A 21524-nucleotide genomic window follows, 5' to 3' on the forward strand; every position below is an offset into this window, starting at 1 on the left:
ATTTCCAGGCTTTAGCAGGATTACCATTCGCCTATTTTAAAAAGCACGAGTGCATTCATGCCTGCTTTTCAAAACTGTAAAGTGTTTTTACAGTTTACTTTTAATCAATGACCTGCGCTCACAATGTCCCTCTCTTCGGATGTCACTCAAAAGCCTAAATCCATAACCAACACAAAAAAAATGGTCAGCTTCAAACTGTCGCTTCAAGCAAACACTGTGATAATAACAGCGGATAATTCCCCCAGCACATAAATCGCTCTCCTCCGCGGGAACAAAGTATTTTGTACAATAAATGATGGGGCTGTTAACATTTCAACACTTCCATAATGCTTGTCATCCTTCAATCCCTAGGAGACAATCACTTCACCTGATGCACAACAGAAAACTCTCTTTCCATATTTCAACATATTATGAATTTCAATTGACACCGTACTGAACTCTCAATTGTTCTGTTGATGCGTTCACATCAAAGAAAAGAAAAGCTTGTCCCCAGATATGTTAAGTCACTTTGTTTCATAGCAACTCAAGTACAATACTCATAATACTTAAGTACTGCTTTCTCTTCAAGGTAATTAGTAAGAATATTGCGAGCATATTGCTTTGAATGTTAGCTGGTAGCCGCACACATTGAATTACTCCTCTCACCTTTTCCTGAAAGTCACAGAAATTAGGAATCACAGCAGGAATGGAATGACTCCACTGTCGGAGCAATGCCTCCACTTTATTATACTCCATAGTTCACAGCACTTTTCCATCATACTGGGATGCATCCCATAGTTTTGCAGATGGCTCGTGCGTACATCTGCAGAGCAAAAGGTGTTACAATCAGCTCCTCCACAAACTGCCAATTTGATCCTGCTGCTGGCCGGAGATAAACGCAGGCAGTGTTTTTGTAAATCAGGGGTCAGCGGGACCAAAGGCACGGAAATAAAAGTTCTTAAGAGTCTTTTGGAAATGTTGAAGTGGCATCTTGGTGACATGCTGAATGACCTCTTTTACACCCATTGGCAGGTGAAGAAGAAAGTTCTCAGCTAAGTGCAATAGGAGGAAGGGGTTTGTGGATTTGGAGTTGAAAAGGCGAGTTTTGATGGATGTTTTAGATGAGAGTTGAGAACATTCGCTGGCATTTGACTGACAGTAAATACAAATTCGGAAGTTTTCGTCAATCACATCAGAAACCGTGCAATTTGTTATCTACAAAGAGCACAGTTACGTTGGGCAGACACGCAACAATTACATAATGTTATTGGAGAACGATGATCAGCTTCGACTTATGGTTTATTTGGGGGTCGATGTCCGGCATAGGCGGAGTTTGACATTTGCGCTTGGGGGGGCAAACCTTTTTTACTGAAGTCAGTACACAGTCCCAACTATTGCGGGGGTGCTACGGATACAGTAGCAATAAAGCCAGCGCTCACCGCACTGAGTATGACTTTCCCACATACGAACACAACTCGTCCCGTCATGCACGCCTCATGCCCGCCGTACACACACTCATATGGAAGGGGAGGTCTCTCCCCCCAACAATAGTGCATTACATAACTGTAAAACGTATCATAACTCTGCACATCTTATACTTATTTGATAATTACTATATCCCTTGGTTACTTGAACACGAAACATGATATTATTCAGATTTGTATTGTAACGATCATTTTATTACATCTATTAAAATATTGATATACGAAATATTTGTATTGGAACAGTTTTAGACGTAGTAATGCTGTAACATATTTCAGCCACTAGGGGCAATGCCCACCCTGCCCCCCGCAAAATCCGCCTATGATGTCCGGTCAGTCTGCTGGTGGATGAATGGCAGGAAGCAGGCAAACACTGAAACTTTCCTTTGCTTGTCAATGTTTTAGATTGTAATTCAGCATCTACAGCCACTACTTTAACTTTTAACATTACACATGCTTGCTTTGATGATTGATGTGAACCTCATTAACATCATAGTTTAGCTGTGATTAAGTGTGTCCCACGGACGTACATGATTGACTGTCTGGGTCCCATTTATCTCCGTCATCACTGTGGAGGAAAGTAAAGAAAATCATAACTTTGGATCTCTTTTTTTGTTTTGTTTGACGGGCAAAATACGACACAGCAGCTTTTAGGAATCAAAACACTTTTGACGCAGCCTTCTTGTGTTGTGCTTTTCACATATTATTATAATGTCCCTATTATGGGAGAATTTTTTTTAAATGTTGCTATGCATGGTGCTATTTAGATCTCCATTCAAATATGGTTTCATAATAAACATATTAACTTATGTTATACAATGATTAACAAACTTGTAAATAAGTTCATGGCTGGACAAACTCTGCCTTTTTTTGTTGCAAATTAATGCTTTTTAGTTTGCCTTTCCTTTGTCCCAAACTATTGGCTGATTAAATCTGCCTAATAACTGATTAGCAGAGAAAAGAAAGGGGACACGACACTGACTCGTTCAAAGTAGAATACTGTAGCTAATTTAAAAGCACATACTAAAAAAATAGTGGGCCGGTTTCCTGGCTTCAGAGTCGCTGTACTGATCCTTGATTATTTTCAGCAATTCAACTCGATCTGATGATGCTCAGCAGCTGCTATTAGAGAAACAACTAAATTAAAGCTTTGTAGGTCAAGAATATGGACATCATTACCTTGTGCCAGAGCCACAATCAATCCTGGCCCTCGCTGTGCGGCCTACACAAACACAATGTCAGACTTAGTAACAAAGATGAACAATCAGTCTGATTATCCAACCAAGATCAGAGTGGTGGGTTGAAAATGCAAATGCTCAGGAAATGTGATATTAGCATCCATATTGGCTTACATTAGGTGTGTTGTGCACAAAGCTGGAGGATCATGTGAGTAGGATGAAGGGCTTTGTAAAGGAAATGGCATTGTGCCTGTCATGAAATGTATCAAAGAAGTATATTTAGTGTGACTTCACCCATTGGTTTATGGACTTTAGTTCAGAGCCTTGAGTTTGGCAATTTTGCCCGAAGACATCTTGTTTTTTGGAATGAGAAGTGACAAGAGGTTGGACCTAAAGACAACCAAATGCTGAACCGAATATTGTGAGGCCACCAAAGTGTTACAAATTATTTCAAACAATGTAAAACAAACTGTGAAAGGGTTGAAGTTCTAAGACAAAAATGTGGAAAACCCACAGACCGTGGAAACAACCTGCCACTCAAAAGCTAGCCCCGCTCGAAAGCATGTCTTGTGTTTTATTCTAAATGGGACCATCATTTACAAAATGAACATTGTGCTATATTGGAAAGTACTTAAAACTAGAGATTGGAACCATTAATTAGTCAGGAAAATATTTGACATGATAAATTAAGAAAAAGTAAGATAGTTATCTCATAGACTACATTCAGCCTTCTTTGCCCCTAGAAATGATAAAGATTTGCGTCACTTCCATTAGCTTGTCAATGTAACCTGTAGGTTGACTCTTGGACTTCATCTTCTCTGTAGATAATGATTCTTCTTTGAAAATAATCCATGTGAATACACAGCAATTGTTAAGATATTTAAAACTGGACCAAAGTGCCGCATGGACAAACCATCCAGCCACGTGAAAGCTTTAAGTTGATGTGTTCGCAGGAGTAAATAAGTAAGTAATTTTACTATAAGCACTGGTCTTTGTTTGTTTTGTGTATTTCGACTTAAAATATCATTGCTGGCACTTCTCTGCATAAAGTTGATAGCTTCAAATATCTCGGTGTATGGCTAGACTCTGAACTTTCATTTAAACTACATAATAAAGCATGTAATACAAAAAGTCTTGGTTCTTGGTTGTCCTTTCCGTACACATCAATACACAATGTATAACCAACTTAAATGGCCTTCTTTAAATGTAAGAAGACACACGCATTGGCTTCAGCTGATATTTAAATGCATTTATCTTAACTATCCCCTTATTTAAAGCAGTATTTTGTACCCTATTCGCCAAATCATCAAGTTAGACATTCAGTTCAGATTTATTTCTCTGTCCCCTCTGCAAAAAAATTGATTGGCTGAAGAGCGTTCATGTTCAAAGCCCCAACAGACTGGAGCACCTGCTGCTATTAGATCTCTTGCATCATTGGGTTTATTTAAACATGCATTATCATCTCACATTCAACTGGTCTGGTCTGGTCTTGTTATTAACTGATATTGATGAAACTGATTTGCTCGACTGTCTCTCAAATTGTAATGATTGTATGCATTGCTTGAATTTTACTTAACAGACTGTATGTGGTTTGTCTTGTGTGTCATGTTTTGCATTTTGTCTTTTTGTTTAAGTCTGTAAGTTGTTGCTGTTGTCGGGAGCCCCTTAAAAACAAGATGGTGCATCTCAAGAGGTTTATCCCAATAAATACAAATGTCTATATATTGCGCTGCCAATTTTGGAGCCCTAACCCTAGCCCTAACCTAACCCTAGCCCTAACCCTAACCCTAACCCTAGCCCTAGCCCTAACCCTAGCCCTAACCTAACCCTAACCCTAACCCTAGCCCTAACCCTAGCCTAGCCCTAACCCTAACCCTAGCCCTAACCCTAGCCCTAGCCCTAGCCCTAACCCTAACCCTAGCCCTAACCCTAGCCCTAACCCTAACCCTAGCCCTAACCCTAGCCCTAACCCTAGCCCTAGCCCTAACCCTAACCCTAGCCCTAACCCTAGCTCTAGCCCTAACCCTAACCCTAGCCCTAACCCCCAGGCCTAGCCCTAACCCTAACCCTAGCCCTAACCCTAGCCCTAACCCATGGCATTTGAACGTATTTTAAGTTATTTTAAAGATGTGTGTTGACAAAGAAGTCTTGCTGGGGGAATAAACATAATTGGTACCAAGTCACAACACAAGAATGTTCCCATTTGATAAGTTCATGTTTTCCAGGACATTCTGGAAAACTTGGTATTTCAGAACAAAAGATCGAGCAAACGATCTTGATGCCTCACTGGTATTAAACTGTGACCGTACACAGCGACTGTATTCCCGGGGAAGAACTCTATACAACTAAACCCATTAATCACGGACCACAACATCAACACGCTGGGCAACAAAATAAATGTTTTCTTTGTTTTTTGGGGTCGACGGTGGTTTCACTGGAGCATTGATTCATTGCGGTTTACGAGAACAAAAACGACTCAAACCACAAACAGAGACTTAGTCCCAACCTTTTGGGATCCAACCTTTTTGAAGCCAACTATTGACAGTCTTTTTATGTTGTATTAATGATGATGGAGGTCCTTGTTTGACCCCGAATGTGGCCTGATGGATAAATCGTTTGACCTTGTAATTCATGCATTAACTAAACCTAATGTTAACCTTAATATTACACGACTATTTAACTAATTGCACTGGCTGTCAAGGAGATCATGCCTGGAAAAACGAGCTGATTAAATCTGCCTAATTAACCATTAGAGGAGAAAAAAGAGGGACACACTCCTGATTCATTCATAGTTCATACTGTAGCCTAGTTAGTGTGAAAATACAAAGATATGAAACACATATTGGGTTAATTCCCTGGCCTCTGAGTCGCTGTAGATACCCCTGATTATTTTCAGCGATTAAACTCAATCTGATTTGTTTCTGGAAGGGTTGAAAAAGGGCCAATAAAAGCTAATGAAAGGGCTTTCATTATTGTTCTAACTAATTCCCTCTACTGCCATAAAACAGAGACAGATCGATTGTTCATTTGGAAACTCTTTCATTAACTTTAGAATAACGAGAGGGAACATTACCTCTGGTGTGCAGCTTAATGATTTGTTTGAGAGAACTGTAACTCAGAGACCAAAGATCCTTTCATTCCTCACAGCTGTCAAACTTTCCCCAAGTGAGACACCAAAGCCTTGACCTTTTGGAGATCCTGTCTGACCTTCTCTGACCTCAAATACTCTGGTCCCATTGGAGCAGCCTCCGCTTCAAACACCTGTTACACAGCTGAGCTCTGTTCATTCAAGGTTTCATCATGTGTGCCATTGACATGTATTTGATTAGATTTACTTCGAATGTGTAAAACAATAATACAAACATGAGAATTATTATACAATACAAAATGAATCAGTGTCAAATTGATATACAAAAATATTATTGATTCTAACATAATCTACTTAATTACACATCCGAAAAGGGGTGGGAAGAATTGTACACTTATTTAATCCCACCCCTTCTCCCAAAAATTAAATTACTGACGTATATATATATTTTTCTTTTCTTAAAGAAATACATTTGTCATTGAAAAACCAAAACATGAAACAACAAATAAATAAACAGATACATAAACAAACAAATAAACAAACACATACACGACAGAGGTACATTATATTCAAGAAAAGATAAAATAACAAACCTAATAAATAAATCAAATCTAATCAAATCAAGTTTTTTATATAACACATTTTTAAAACGATTTTCGGTAAATAAATAAACTGCAAAACACCCCGTTATAATTAAACAACGTCATCTTGTTAAAATAGTGTCCTTTTTTAAAACAGTTTTAAGTTTGGACGTCCCTTGAGCTCCTCAAATGTACATTTATATTGTAATATAGAAGACTGTTCACCCAGGACAAGAGACAACATCAGATGTTTCCGCAAACGCCTCAGAACAACATATGTTTGGTAATAACGATGGGACCAATGGAGAAGGTCAGTGTCATTGTAGGGATCAACGAAATGTCAGTCTTTGCAACAGCTGTCTTCTGTTTCTGAACAACAGTTTATATATATATTAATAAACTAACCCTAAGCATGATTACACTTGTTACCAAACCTTAAGCACAAGTTTGTTACTATACCATGACAATAAATATTTTCTAAGCCTAACTATTTAGTTATAATAACCCAAATCTGAATATTTTTCCTCGACATATCAGTGTTTTCTTTCTGTTGAAACTCACCAAAGAGGTGTCATATCATGAAACAGCGATTTGTAAAGTTTTTGGATAAATGATGGCGTCTTGTCGATAGATGGGTTAAAATACACTTGTTTATATTGCTCCAGAGTAGTGTCAAATGTTATCTTAGTCTTAGCCCTTTATCAAATGTAATTTTTTTACAATATCTTTTCAAGTCTAGGTTGATTAAAATGTGTATATTTCATCTTTTAGTCTAGTTTTTAGTTAAAGGGGACCTATCATGCGAAATGCACTTTTTGATGTCTTTTATACATCAACATGTGTCCCCGGTGTGTCGGGGAACTCACGCAGCGTCAGAAAATAAAACCCTCTCTCTTTTCCTCCGTACCCAAATCTCTAAAAACGGGGAACAACGGAGCTGATCCAGATTTGCGTCCGATATGACGTAATATCTGAAACGTGGACCCACGGCCCAATCAGAAAGTTGCTATCAGAAACAATGCCCGACTGCTTTGGACATAATATGGTCGGTGTTTACATTAGCATCGCTAAGACTCAGAGCTAACCTGTGCTGGAGAGCATGTGTGTGAAGAAGCAGGAAGTAAAAAGGAACTCACCTTGTGGTATAACCGGCAAGAGAGAAAGCCTTTGAGCTCCAGACTGTTTCAGATCCTTGATAATCCATGATATGGCGTTTCATCACGGCAGCATTTAGTTTAGACAGTAGCTGCCGGGTCCCGCATGAGTTCAGACCCCTCCTTTTTTTGTATACATTTTTTTTTTTTTAAAAGCTTCATTCCCCAAATCAGCACTTTTGAAACAGGAAGTGAAATAGAGGGATATGAGGCATGGCTAGAATGGGTGATCTTTTGAGAAAAACACTTCAAAGACATGTTTTTTATATATTTGTATATATCTGAGACCCATGCTATTGCCTACAAATAGCATGATAGGTGACCTTTAAGTTAGTTCGCTAGGAGGTAAAGCATGGAGGAAGTGATTCTGTCAGTAGCAATAAGTACAATTATAAATTAATAAACCAATGTGGTGTTCACTCCCCACGTAAATATAAAAGTGTGAATAAAGCAACAAGTAAAGTGGGTGTTATTTTGGTTCCAACAATGCGATGCTTTAGAACCGGCGAGGCCTTTGGAAGCCCACACGTTTCTCGTTTTATGTTTTTTGGTCGTTGAAATGTTTTCATCCTGACAACATGTCATCAATTCAGGAAATGAGAGTCCCTTGGCATTTTGAAAGGACAACGGATGAGATTTGTTTCAGTTCACTACTCAGCGATGTAAGATGCAGTGGCCTTTGAGTTAAAAGAAGCGGGGGAAAAGGTTGCTAAGGACACAAATGGAAATGAAATTATAATTTCGATTTCAAGAAAATACTCTATGTCAACATCCATAAACATTCATCTGTTTGCATCTTGCAAATTATTTATCTAATATATCATATTCAATTTACTTGTATACTTATTAGTATACAGACTCTACTTGCACTGTTTCTAATTTATTAGTGTTTACTTGCACATATCAAAACATTCTATTGCACTTTTTTATTTGTTGTATCTCCTATATATATATTCATGTTGCATAGTTGGAGGAGCCTGTGACTTAAAGGTTACCTATTATGCAAAATCCTCTTCTTCATATCTCTTCTACATCAACACGTGTCCCCTCTTCTCCACGTCTCTTCTACATCAACATGTGTCCCCTCTTCTTCATGTCTCTTCTACATCAACATGTGTCCCCTCTTCTTCATGTCTCTTCTACATCAACATGTGTCCCCTCTTCTCCATGTCTCTTCTACATCAACATGTGTCCCCTCTTCTTCATGTCTCTTCTACATCAACATGTGTCCCCTCTTCTTCACGTCTCTTCTACATCAACATGTGTCCCCTCTTCTTCACGTCTCTTCTACATAATAATAATTTTTTATTTTTAGGCGCCTTTCATGACACCCAAGGACACCGTACATTTAAAAAAAAAAAAAGATTATAATAATAATAAATAAAATAAAAGCTAATAGGCAACAGAACAAGATAAAAACACAAACAGGAAATCATGGAGGAGACAGTCAAGTGGACACAAATGAAACATATAATGGGGAGCACTACAGTGAGTAAGCAGATTTGAACAGGTGGGTTTTTAATTGGGATTTGAATAAGGTGATTGTGTCTGACTGTCGGATGTGCGGGGGGAGGGAGTTCCAGAGTCTGGGAGCAGTGCAGCTAAAAGCCCAAGCACCCATGGTGACGAGGCGTGGGGTGGGGACGGTCAGCAGACCAGCAGAGGAGGAGCGGAGGGAGCGAGAGGGGGTGTACTCCTGAAGAAGGTCAGCCAGATAGGGGGGGGCCAGGTTATGTAGGGCTTTGTAAGTGAGCAGTAGGTTTTTGAAGTTGATACGGAATTGAACGGGGAGCCAGTGGAGTTGGATGAGGATGGGGGTGATGTGTTCGGAGGCCTTGGTGCCGGTGATGATCCGGGCTGCGGAGTTCTGTATGATTGACATCAACATGTGTCCCCTCTTCTTCACGTCTCTTCTACATCAACATGTGTCCCCTCTTCTTCACGTCTCTTCTACATCAACATGTGTCCCCTCTTCTCCATGTCTCTTCTACATCAACATGTGTCCCCTCTTCTTCATGTCTCTTCTCCATCAACATGTGTCCCCTCTTCTTCATGTCTCTTCTACATCAACATGTGTCCCCTCTGTGGAAAGAGACTCTGAAAGTTTCAGGAACAAAGATTTTCTCTCTTTTTGATCCATTTCTATAAAAACCTGTCTGAAAATGAGCTGATCAGATTTTGGCCACTTTATGATGTCATAACGATGTGTTGTCTCGTGTACCCATTAGCCAATCAGCAACCAAGGTAACCCCCCCCCCCCCCCCCCCTTATCACCTGAATCTCCTCTAGAGCACCATTGTGTTCTTTTTAACCAAATATCTCTCAGAGGGGCGTGGGGAGGGGCTCCTTATTTTCATCTAAAGCACATGTGTCAAACTCAAGGCCTGGGGACCAAATCCGGCCCTTGGTGGATTTCATTTCGGCCCGCAGGATAATCTCTAATTCCTATTAGATCTGGCCCGCCGGTATATCGCACACACACCTTCACTCCATCCTGAGGGTCTCCTCCGCTCAGAGCCTGAGCCCAAACATTGATGACCTTGCTCCCAAGATGAGATGCCAAGTATCTGAGCTAGCATCACAGAGCAGCACACTGAGTTCAATGGATGCTTCCTTCTGCACTTTCTCTCACGACAACAGGGCATGTTTGGTTTTCTCTTTGAGGGGAATAGTTTTGTTGAAGCTGTTGTTGGCCTGTGGGAAAATGTACTCATAAGAAATGACTCTGGAGAAGCTGCAGATAGAGCCATAAGAAATGAATGCAGCTGATTATTTAATGTTTAATGTTGTTTTTATAGGCAATACTTTAAGCTTAGTTAGTTCCAGGTTTAATATGTGCAATGAGTTCATTTCAATACGTTTTGCAATACACATTGAACCAGTCCGGACCTCGACTAGTACCCATTTTTTAATGTTGATCTAAAGTAACAGACAGAGAATCAGCACTTTGGAAACAGGGCTGAAACAGAGGGGATTATGGGTAATGCTGCCATGATCTGTTTGGTGTTTCAGCCAATCAGAGACAGGCTCTCTCTGAGACCTATAATATATTGATGAAAAAGAGTATAACAGGGGACCTTTAAGTTTTTCATTGACATATCTACACTGTAGCTGACAATAAAGCCTTGCATCTTGAATCTGAGCAGTGCCATCAACGCTAGAAACATATTCATAATACATTGAAAACCAAACTTTCGAACTTAGATATTTGAATCAGTTTCTTACATTTCTTAAATTTCAAATTCAAAAAGGCCAACCCAGTCTCACAAAACAACGTGGTCGTTGGTCCACAGGGCAACACGTAGTATATTCACACATAACCCACTCAAGACCTGACAGGGATACAATATTGTTGTCCTGTTAATTTCTAATGACCAGTCCCAATCTCACGTGATCGCAAACTTTGGCCGCTATAATGCTTTCTGATTACAAGTTTATATCGTACATTTAGAATCTACGTCCAGTGGATGTGTAGGATCTACGCGAACATATGATACATTAAATGATTGTGAGGATGATGATTGAAAATCGTTTGTTTGAGTCTGGATGCATTTCCTGATCTAAAAACATAGCGATGGTTTTGTACTTACGCCAACATGAATTAAACATTATTTTGTTAAATAAAAACATGGTGATGTTTAGTAAATGATTACATGTCTCTTATTTAGCACAGAATATAATCCTATCCGTGACACATGGATCTTAACAAATATCCGCTATATCAGATACCTGTCGATCAGCTGTTTATTTCACATGAGTTCCAGTGTGGCAGCTTTTCACGGCTCCCCCTGGTGGATCCATGATCCATTGCAGCTGGCTTCATTATAATTAAATGTATTTATCAAGGGGGCGTTTCAAGTCCTGCGGGGGGGTTTTCCTTTTCAGCAGGGGCCCACCCCGTGCCGATCACGGACCCGCACGGGTCGGCGTCTGAAACGAAGCGCTACATCTGTACAGTATAGTTTGATAGATATTAGGAAGATTATTTGAGCTCCATGTTTGTTTTTACAAAATATTGTATCCACGTCACGTCTTCAAAGGGTTATTTACGAATATACTACGTTGTGTCCCGTGGACCAACGTTTTGTTGTGTGTTGAAAAGGCAGACATGGGTGCAGCAATAAAAAGTTTATTACTCAACTCCAAAGATCCCATCGTCAATAATGTTTCAGGATGTGGCTCAAGGAATTGCTTTTATATTGCAGAGATGGAAAAGATTTGCAAATGGAATTACCAAAACGACTTCCTGAATGCTTGGAGGCTGTTTTCTGATTTAGTTTGCTGCTATATTACATCTTAATTATGTGCAAACTCTGCTTTAAACTGACATACATTCAGACAATACATGTTATTGCTTTTGTTAATTAGCCGAAGTTAATTTCTCCCTAGAGTGGTTTTGCTGTAACTTATTTCAGTTTGAAATACTAGCTGCTTATATACTTCACTGATGCAGCCCACAGTACTGAGCCTGCTACTATGCATGAAGAAATGATAAGTATACACAAACTATATTATTCATTCAAGTGAGCCAATATGAAATTGGATCTCAAACAAATAGTAATCAAAATATTTGCAGAAAGGATCATCTTCGTAATTTATGCAGGCCCACTTATGCTTTGTCATTCAAGTCTGTTTCCCACAAATGGAGACAGATTGAGACGCAGAAGCACATTGATTAAATACAAAACAATTTTGTAAATGTCCGTTTGTTGAGTGATTATTTCTCTGAAGCAATTATCACACGCCAAGAACACCATTTCACGATGTTTCTTTCAAATGATGAAAGCGAGCAGACACTTTCGCATTTCTTGTATCCCTAGTGAGCTTCTGTGTGACTAATTTCCTTTTCTTTCTCCCTCTGTCTCTACAGCTACATTGGGGACATTGGACTTCAGTTTGCAGTATGACCAGGAGAACAATGCACTGCACTGCACCATCAACAAAGCCAAGGTGAGCCAACATGGTGACGTTAATGTGCAGCGTCTACATTCAGACCCCAGTGGCCGACTCCATTTCGAGCGTTTTCCTTGCAATTCAAGGGCATCTGTGTCCAAATTCATTTTCAGACACTTTGGTTTTACTGAATGTACTAACATAGTACGCAAACATAGCAGTTGATTTAGGCAAGGCAAGTTTATTTATATAGCACTTTTCAACACAAGGCAATTCAAAGTGCTTTATAGAAACGAAAGACATTAAGAGCATTAACACATTGATGATGTAGTCTTGTTAGATGTGCCAAGAGCAAGGACTGTCTCAGGTAAGACAGCTTTTATGTGCGCAGCTCCACTTGCTTGGAACAATCTTCAGCAAGAATTGAAACTGAGCAATCTCATTCCTCTGCATGTGTTTAAAGCTAGGCTAAATGAAATGCTTGCTGATACAATGGGCACTTGTAAATGTCTATAGTTGGGACGGGTGGCGCAGTGGTCTGTGCGTTTGATCATCAGATCAAGGGGGCGTTGGGGAACTCCAGTTCGAAACCCGCTCCCGCCCCACTGCGTCAGGCCGTTGTGTCCTTGGGCAAGACACTTCACCCGAATTTTCTCCTGTGGGTATTGTCCACAGTAGATGACCATTACATGTATGATCTGTATGTGTAATGTGTATTTGTAAAGCGCTTTGAGAGTCTTTGATAAAGCGCTATAATAAATATAAGTATTATTATTATTATAACAACTATGTATCCTGTAAATATAATGTATAATGTCCTTTATTGTTTTATGTTTCATGTGGAACCTATATGCTGCAGGTCTCCCTTGAAAAAGAGATCTATGATCTCAATGGGACCAATCTGGTTAAATAAAGGTTTGAAATGAAATGACATTCGAAACATTAAGAAGCAAAGATAATAAAACATGAATAACTCAGGTACATGAATACAAGTTACAGTGCAGTGTGAGATGTGAATAGTTCAATTAAAAGTAACGGCAAAATGAAAAGTCTTCAGACTGGATTTAAAAGTAGTAAGAGTTGCAGCGGACCTGAAGGTTTCTGGGAGTTTGTTCCAGATATTTGATAATATCCATAACCAAATTCTCACACTCCTCGAGCCCTAGTCTTCCCGTGAAATGATAGTTCTTTTGACACTTTTCTAACCTTTTGATATTCCTTTCATCCTTCTCTTTCAATCATTTTGCATCTTCAGACAACACATGTTCCTGTTTCACTGTCACCCGAACCCATCTTTTCATTTCAATTCCCAGAATTAGGATTCAACTGAACTGCCAAAAGGTGCAGCCCTATTGAATGAGTCTCGCTCATTATTCATTATCGACTGTATACAAATCTGTCACTGCCTCGTAAGAAGGCGATAAAAAGCTCATCAATCACCAAGTGACAGTTTTTCAATATGTTCTCAAATTCAATAAGACGAAACACTCAGACGTGAATATTTTTACAGCAGCCCACTATCCTGTCAACCTACACATACTGGCAAAAAGGCGACTCGACACATCCCACGATCCTCCCTGTGAGAGAGATATTTACATCTATTTTCATCTCAGAAAGCATTCATTATTTCCGAACCGTATTGCTAACACACCAAGAAGGATCATCTTACCAATTGTGTTTCATAACTCAAAGCAGCGTCAATCAGTAGGTGTTGATTAAAGATCTAATGTGACTTGCTTAGTATAACTGGAAGTGGTGGAGACCAAAACAGAGATAAAAGGAGTAGCATTGGGCGATATGTGAAAGTTTGTCAGCACTCCAATGTCCAATTTCGTCATAGGTTGATTACCGCTGGCCTTGACCTAAAAAATGTCATTTAAAGAGACACATACGAACAAGAAAGAGACTCGAACGACCAAAAGGAAATGTAAAATAAGTACAGATAGAGAGAAAACGTCTACAAAGACACTAACGGAGCGTCCACACTACAGCTTCAAAAAAAGCTTGGAGCTGGGCGTGTCTGGAAGCTTGGGGATTTTATTCAAGTACCGCGACCAACGACCAATCACATGAATGTCCCGCCCCGGACATACAAAGCAAAAAAAACAGGTTCTTCTCCACTATTGCTAAAATGGATGCCGGTGTTGGAGCAAGGGTAAGAAGGGCAAGAAGGGTAACACGTGTGTGTGTGTGTGTGTGCAAGGTTGCATAAAGTGTATACATTGTCTCGCAGGAAGCCATTTAGTGTGCGTCGCTGGGTCTGGTCATACAAAACCGGGTGATTTGCTACAGCGATAATTAGTTTCTCCTCCATCTTTTTTTGAAATATAGAAATGAACGGCGGGATATCTCTCCCAGCTTAGACGCGGTTTGATTGGCTACGGCTTGAGCTGTCAGATTTTCAGAAACGGGATTTGATTTGCTGGCGCTGGCTACCCACAATTCAGTTCGGCGAAAAAGCGAGGCAATGTGACGTCACCCCATTGAAAGTGAATGGGCAGACGCGTTGGAAACCGTTTTTGAAGCTGTCGAAGCTGTAGTGTGGACGGGCCGTTAAAAGGACCACAAAGAGACACAAAAACCACCAAGTCGTTGAGTATTGACGCTTAAAATGCTTATGATAGGGCTTCTTGCATTCCTTTGATCAGGAGCCCATTCTCTTATAACCTTATATGTGCATTTCTATAATGAGGATGCACCATTATATTAGCAAAATTACACGACTAAAAGACCCAAAAACAAAAACCTGGGATATACTAAGCTAAGCGAAGACACATTCGTCCAACCATCAAACCCTATAAAGGACATGAATCTTGGACTACCTGTAAAATGTCAAATAGTGACCGAGACCTCAAGTTTTCTGAACTGAAGACAAGCTTTTTATTAAAAACAGGATATTATCAGAGAAGACCTTTTATGTTTAATTTCCTGTGTGGTTTTAGGGATCTTTCATCACAGTAGTAGGGTGAGAGAGGACCATCTGTTTTGTAATCTGCTCCAGTATGAGGTGTTAAATTGCCGGAGCTACTGTTTACTCCCTGCAAATATGTTTGTGATATATTCAGAAGATAATTTCAATGAGTAGAACAACATGCCGTATCAACCACCATGTTCTAAGGTGGGTGAGTTTTGCTTTTGAACAGAAACACTCAAACTAAACCATGTCTGCAGATGTTTGAAATACATATCCAACAAGCCCAATAGCAACGCAAAGGGGATCTGCCAATAAAGCCAATGAACATTTTGGGATGTCATTGCAGGAAAATCAAGTGTAACTAATAACAAATATATATATCAAAATATGTATACACATACATAATCAACAGACACATATACATATGCACACATTCAAAGATAAATAAAAGCTTGGCATTCAGTATAAACAAAATAGCCTCACAACCACACACATTTATTTTTCGTATTCATTTTTAAACTAGGACCGTTTATAAATAAAACGTTAACCTTGAAAAGGTAACAGATTACATGTATGTATCTATGAGTAAGCCCACTAGTGAGCTAGCATGCTTTAGTGAATCTGAATAAAAGGTAGGGTTAGGTTTCTTTGTATTCCACCATGATAATCAGTGTTGTGCTAGTTACTGAAAACCAGTAACTAGTTACCATTACCAGTTACTTCATTTCAAAAGTAACGCAGTTACTTTACTGATTAGTTAAAAAAAGGGCTCCCATATATTAATGCCCTTGTAGCCTTCATTTCAGTACTGTTATTGCATTGGAGAATAATGCAATCTGTTGATCAAGAAATAGCAATAGAAATAGTAGAAATAGCCTGCATGTGTTCTGCAACATACCGTGCAATGGCTTTATCGACTTTTCCCTGGCTAGCAGTCCCTTGGTTAAAATCCAGCCGCTGTTGCTTAGGTGCAGGTGGAGTGGCGTTGGATGAGTCTGGGTCTGTGCCGGTCTTAGCTCCTAGCTTCGTCCCAGCATGTTGTTTCTGCAGATGTTTCAACAGATTTGAATTGCTGGTTTGGGCAGTAGATAGGATCTTTGATCCGCCAAGACGCAACTTACATTTAACTAAAACGTTCTTTTCTTTGTGCTCGACAAAAGTGAAATAGTGAGAATATCTCCAGGCGGAGAAACTCGACTTGTGCTCCGCCGCCGCCATGATAGTCTTGTTAGTAAACACAAACACGCCCACAGCGCATCTCCGCATGTGACACAGGAAGTATCTAAGTACATTTACTCAAGTACTGTACTTAAGTACAGTGCTCATCTCTGTTCGCCTCGCTGTTGGCGCCGCTCACCAATGTCTGGAAGCCGAGACTATATAAAAAAAATAACGGAGTAACGCACCATGTAGTAACGGTAACTGAGTTACTGAATTTAAAAAAGAATGCGTTAGAGTACTAGTTAATGCCAAACATAACGGCTTTGTAATGCGTTGGTCCCAACACTGATGATAATACATACACCATACAATACAGCATTTAGGTGCACCATTAATAAAGGTGCTAATTAGGGCTGTCCCGAATACCATTTTTCAGGCTCCGAATATATATACGTTTAGCTAAGCTAAGCTACTACCTCCAGCATTCAGGTGACTTTTCATAGTTGTTGTGTCACCGTGGTGGGCCAGTTTCATATTGCATATTTGGCACACTGCCTTCGTCTCATCGTCGTCCAATTTAAAACGGTCCCACACAGCTGAAGTCTTCGGCATTTTGTTTTCAGGTGTGTGAAGCGAAGTGAAGCGTGACATGTGAAAGCGATGTCAGGCGCCCAAACTGAGATTGTATATATTTCCGCATTTTAACAGTGCAATTAAAAAGTATAAATATAGTATAATAATGTGGCAATTTGCCTTTATCGATAGCATACATTTAGGGGGGGGAAAACAACAAAAAAACGAATATCCGAATAACGAAATTGAAAACCGAATAGTAGGCCAATGACCGAATATTCGGATATTGTTCGGATATTGTCGTGGTTATATGAAAAACAATGATATGAAAGGAAAGGACAACTTGATAGACAAAGATGGTGTTATAGAATAGAGATGTAACATGTGACGTGTCGTTTTTGAAGCTGAATAAAGCCAGAGGTTTAGTAACTGCGAAATGTCCACAGCAATAGTTTGTTAGCTGTTTGTTGCTTTAGCCTATAGAAGCTAGCTGGCTACATTTTAAGTTGCTAGACTACACACCGTTGCGTCATCAAGCACCAAAACGCCAAAGATGGACTTCTGTTGGGGGAAGGAATTGGCAAACACACAAACAGCAAACGCAATAAAGCTTTGTGCAGCATGTTGTGAAACAAAAAACTGAATTGTGGCACAAACACAACATTAATATTGACTGTCAGTGTTAATGAAAGGATGCAGGTGACAGTTACCTCTGATGGATAGCTAGCTTTAGTAATAGATGATGAAATACAGTCGTACAGTTCAGCAGCGTCAGACTGTCGGAGCATTCCTGCTTATTGTAGATCAAACAGTTGGTTATTTACAGGAGGGTTATTTACAGAGAAGAACACTTAGCTTAACGATACCTGGGTTTTCAATCATATATGTATGGATGCACAGATAGGCAATATCCGGACCCCTGTGTTGGGTCATTGATCGTCTTACATGGGGAAGACTAATGGGAAATGACGGTAGACCACTCAGCCTTAATCATCTCAGCCAAGGAGTTTTCTGTTCAGTTTGTCTGTCTGTTTTCCTGTTTGTTGTCGCATTACGGAAAAATTACCGGTCGATTTTTATGGAACTTGGTGGAAGGGTGTGGAACAAAGAAGAAGCCATTACATATTTGAGCTTATCAGACTCACAGGGCAGATGCACAGATATATTACACTTCTTCAACATTGTTGGATGAGGTATTTCTGCTGCATTTGTGTAATGGTGAGTGAAATTGGAAAATTGTGTTTCAGGGAAAACTCTCATGAAAGTCTCTGACACTGAAAAAGTGTCTTGTAAATGCTTGAAGTAATAAAATACAAGTCATCTTTGTTTTCAGCGTCCATGTTGACACAACAAACAAACAACATTTGGAAAAACGATATCCAAAATTGGTACATGAGCCGCTTTCACACCGCAGGACTTGCGGTACTTTAGTGCCGGCACTAAAGTACCACTAAAGTACCACGGCACTAAATCCGCCAGGGGGCTAGTGCCAATCGCATTCACACCGCAGTACTTTCCCTGAGGCACGATTACGCTGACGTCACTTCGTCTTCTTCTTCTCTGGGTTTACTGGCAGGCCGCAAAACCACTTCACGGCGAGTACAACAAAAAAACGAGAGAAGAAGAACTACACGGGGGGGAGGGGGCATAGATATATATAAACACTAGATGACTCACCCGCGCTGCTGGCCAATTGAGACCGACGTTGCCACTTGGCCGCCATCTTGCTACAGGGAGTTCTCTCATTCATAACATTATGGTTTACTATTTAAATAACCATAGCTTGCTCAATTTTCAACCAATTTTCAAACGGTTTGGTTTTTTATAAACATCAAAGATGTAGTTATGATACTGCATACTTATAATCATGGACTTTCATATGAAAATAACATTAATCAGATAAAGCAATAGCTATACACACACACACAAGGTATTTATATTAAATATTTGCCGGTGTATATATTTCCATTTATTTTATTATATTGTTAATATTTCAAATAAATTATAAAATTAAAATACATTTATATTTTATATATACAAATCGGTCTCATGTTACCACTCTGTAAGCCAAGAGTTGTTAATTTAGCAATGCCTTAGCTTGAAGAACAGGGACACAACTAATGACAATAGCATATGTTGGATATTTAGATATTCACACCTTTATCAGAAGAACCAAACCAACATAAAATGTGCTCACAGACAGGCCAGTTCTGTCTAATCTATCACAACTATTTTTGACATGAGATCTTCATATCATCCTAGTTTTGTATTTAGTTTCTAGATTTGTAAACAAATCCAGAACCTTTGAAATATGTTATTGAAAAAAGACCAAGAATAATATAAACTGTACCATGTGTCCTTTTGTGTCCTTCTGTAGTCCATTTGTGGTTTGTCTTGTCTCACCCCGGCTGATATATCACAAAATCCACTGTTTAAATTGTTCCCTATATTGCCCCTATGCAATATAGGGAACAATTTAAACATAAACTATCCTATGTGTCCTTGGGTGTTATGAAAGGCGGCCCCCCAAAATAAATGTATTATTATTATTAAGAAGAACACATGGCACACCAACAATCAATCACCGTCCAGCCTCAGCTTTGGTATTCTTTCACAACCATGTTATGGGTTTATTAGACTGAGCAAACATAAACATATGTGGGGAACATAGTGCTTCGTCTCCTGTCCGGTCAAATTCCTCACTCCTGAAGTGCTCACTGCAGAGCAGTGTCCTGTCACAGGAAACAAAACCGTCCCTTCTTAGGGCGAGTTCCCACTGCCTCCTCCTCTCTTTGGTTTTGGGAAACCTTAAAAACATGAGAAAGGTAGCCAGATATATAAATTAGTGTCAACATGTTCCTCCCTTCTTTCCTTTAACATTAAGGGTAGGACAAAAATACACACCGAAATTATCATATTTTTGGTATGTATGCATGTATGTATGCCTACTTTAAGAATAAGACAACCACACTAAGAGTAATAAAAAAGGTGTCCAATAGAAACATTAAATAATTGTGTAAAGAAATGGTAACAACATATTCTAAAGAGGCTGGGTCAACAACAATCTTGCAATACTATTATCTCACATAGCCCCACTGATCCTGTGTAGCAGGACTTGTAATGTACATACATCCACTAAGTAATTAACGATTATCCTAATTTTAGTCATAATATTGTCATATCTTACACGTGAAAGGTGATCCCACGGGTTCTTGTTTCCAGACTGCGGTGATTAGAGCATCCGTAGGCTGCACAAAAGTCCGGCATAGTCAGGTACTTCTGTAAACACAAAGCCAGCACATTTCTGTATCATAATGCAAGATGTTTTTAACAAGCCAAACCACTTGGAAGAAATCATGTGTAACTTAAGTTGTGTTGAAAAGAAAGAGCAGTTCTGCCTCTCCCACTGGTGTAAAGTTGCTGGGTCAACTTTGTAATACTAGGTCTCACTGACAGCCTCTTGTTATTAGCCAGCTAATAAATACAACCACATACACAAAGAAAAGCTGCAATTTCAACATGTCCAAGCATCCTGTATCATAGCCATGCTAATCATGTTTATAATAAACCAAACCGTTTGTAAATCAGTCAAGATTTCAGTGAGTTAAGAGTATTTTTGTGCAGATCACTCACCTTACAACAGCTACCATAACGCGAATCAGAGTAACTGTTGACTGTAGCAAGATGGCGGCCGGTCAGCTACGCTGGAAAATCTCCCATGAGCCATCTAGTGTTTATATATATCTATGGGAGGGGGTATAAAGCCCATCCGCTGTATGAGGCGTTTGTTTACTTTCCGACCTCAGACATGATGGAGTTCATAAGGGTAATTTACAAATAAAATACCCCATTATAACAATGGACTTTATCTTTATGTATTTATTATATATTACCCCCTCAGGCTGATTTTGGAAAAGGACATCAACCCTTGTTTGGTGTTTTTCCCTTATTTATCTAAAACAAATGACATGATACATTACCTGTATTTATGTGTGTAAGACTTGTGTTTCTGATCAATTCAACCACCGACACCTGTCTGCTCTCACATTCTTCTATTCTGCAAATTTGGGGTGGGACACAATAAATAAAGCTTCGCCAGTTTGTTTGTTTTATTGCACAGTCAAGACATAACAATAACGGCATCATGCTGTTCCAGGTGTGTCGTATGCATGTAAATTGAAGTTAAATAACAGTGTGAAATGTAAAATAAAGTGTAAGTAGTTTCAAAACAATGTAACAGTGGCAATATATATAGCAGCAGACACGGCTTAGTGCAAGTTAGGTGTCAGTATTAAAAGACAGTGGCAATATATATATATAATAACAATAGAAAATCGTTACCACTCTTATTATTGTGGTCTTTAATTTTTTTATAGTCCTGCCTGAGTTTCTTTATTTTTACCCGGCATCCGTGTGCACTGTGCACGATTCCCAGCTCAAGTAGCGAACATCGCTCAAAACATTTGGAGTTGGGAACTGCTTTTTGTAGAAGCTGCTGCATCCCTGCATCTGAGTAAATTGC

The 21524-nt window shown here is 39.4% G+C and overlaps 1 protein-coding gene and 1 long non-coding RNA gene across 2 annotated transcripts in view; one reads left to right on the forward strand and one right to left on the reverse strand.

The window, feature by feature from the left end:
- doc2b (double C2-like domains, beta) overlaps positions 1–21524 on the forward strand; it is a 190928-nt gene that overhangs the window by 81558 nt on the left and 87846 nt on the right. Inside the window, exon 3 of the mRNA XM_071205513.1 lies at positions 12332–12411. Within this exon, the coding sequence (XP_071061614.1) occupies positions 12332–12411 (80 nt within the window). The remainder of the gene's footprint in view (positions 1–12331; positions 12412–21524) is intronic.
- LOC139435081 (uncharacterized) lies at positions 19357–20697 on the reverse strand. Its single transcript, XR_011644355.1, has 3 exons — positions 20636–20697; positions 20190–20281; positions 19357–19809 (listed from the first exon to the last, which is right to left on the reverse strand). It is a non-coding gene; the product is annotated as an uncharacterized lncRNA (long non-coding RNA).

This window comes from Pseudochaenichthys georgianus, chromosome 14 (assembly GCF_902827115.2).
Source record: "Pseudochaenichthys georgianus chromosome 14, fPseGeo1.2, whole genome shotgun sequence".
NCBI lineage: Eukaryota > Metazoa > Chordata > Actinopteri > Perciformes > Channichthyidae > Pseudochaenichthys > Pseudochaenichthys georgianus.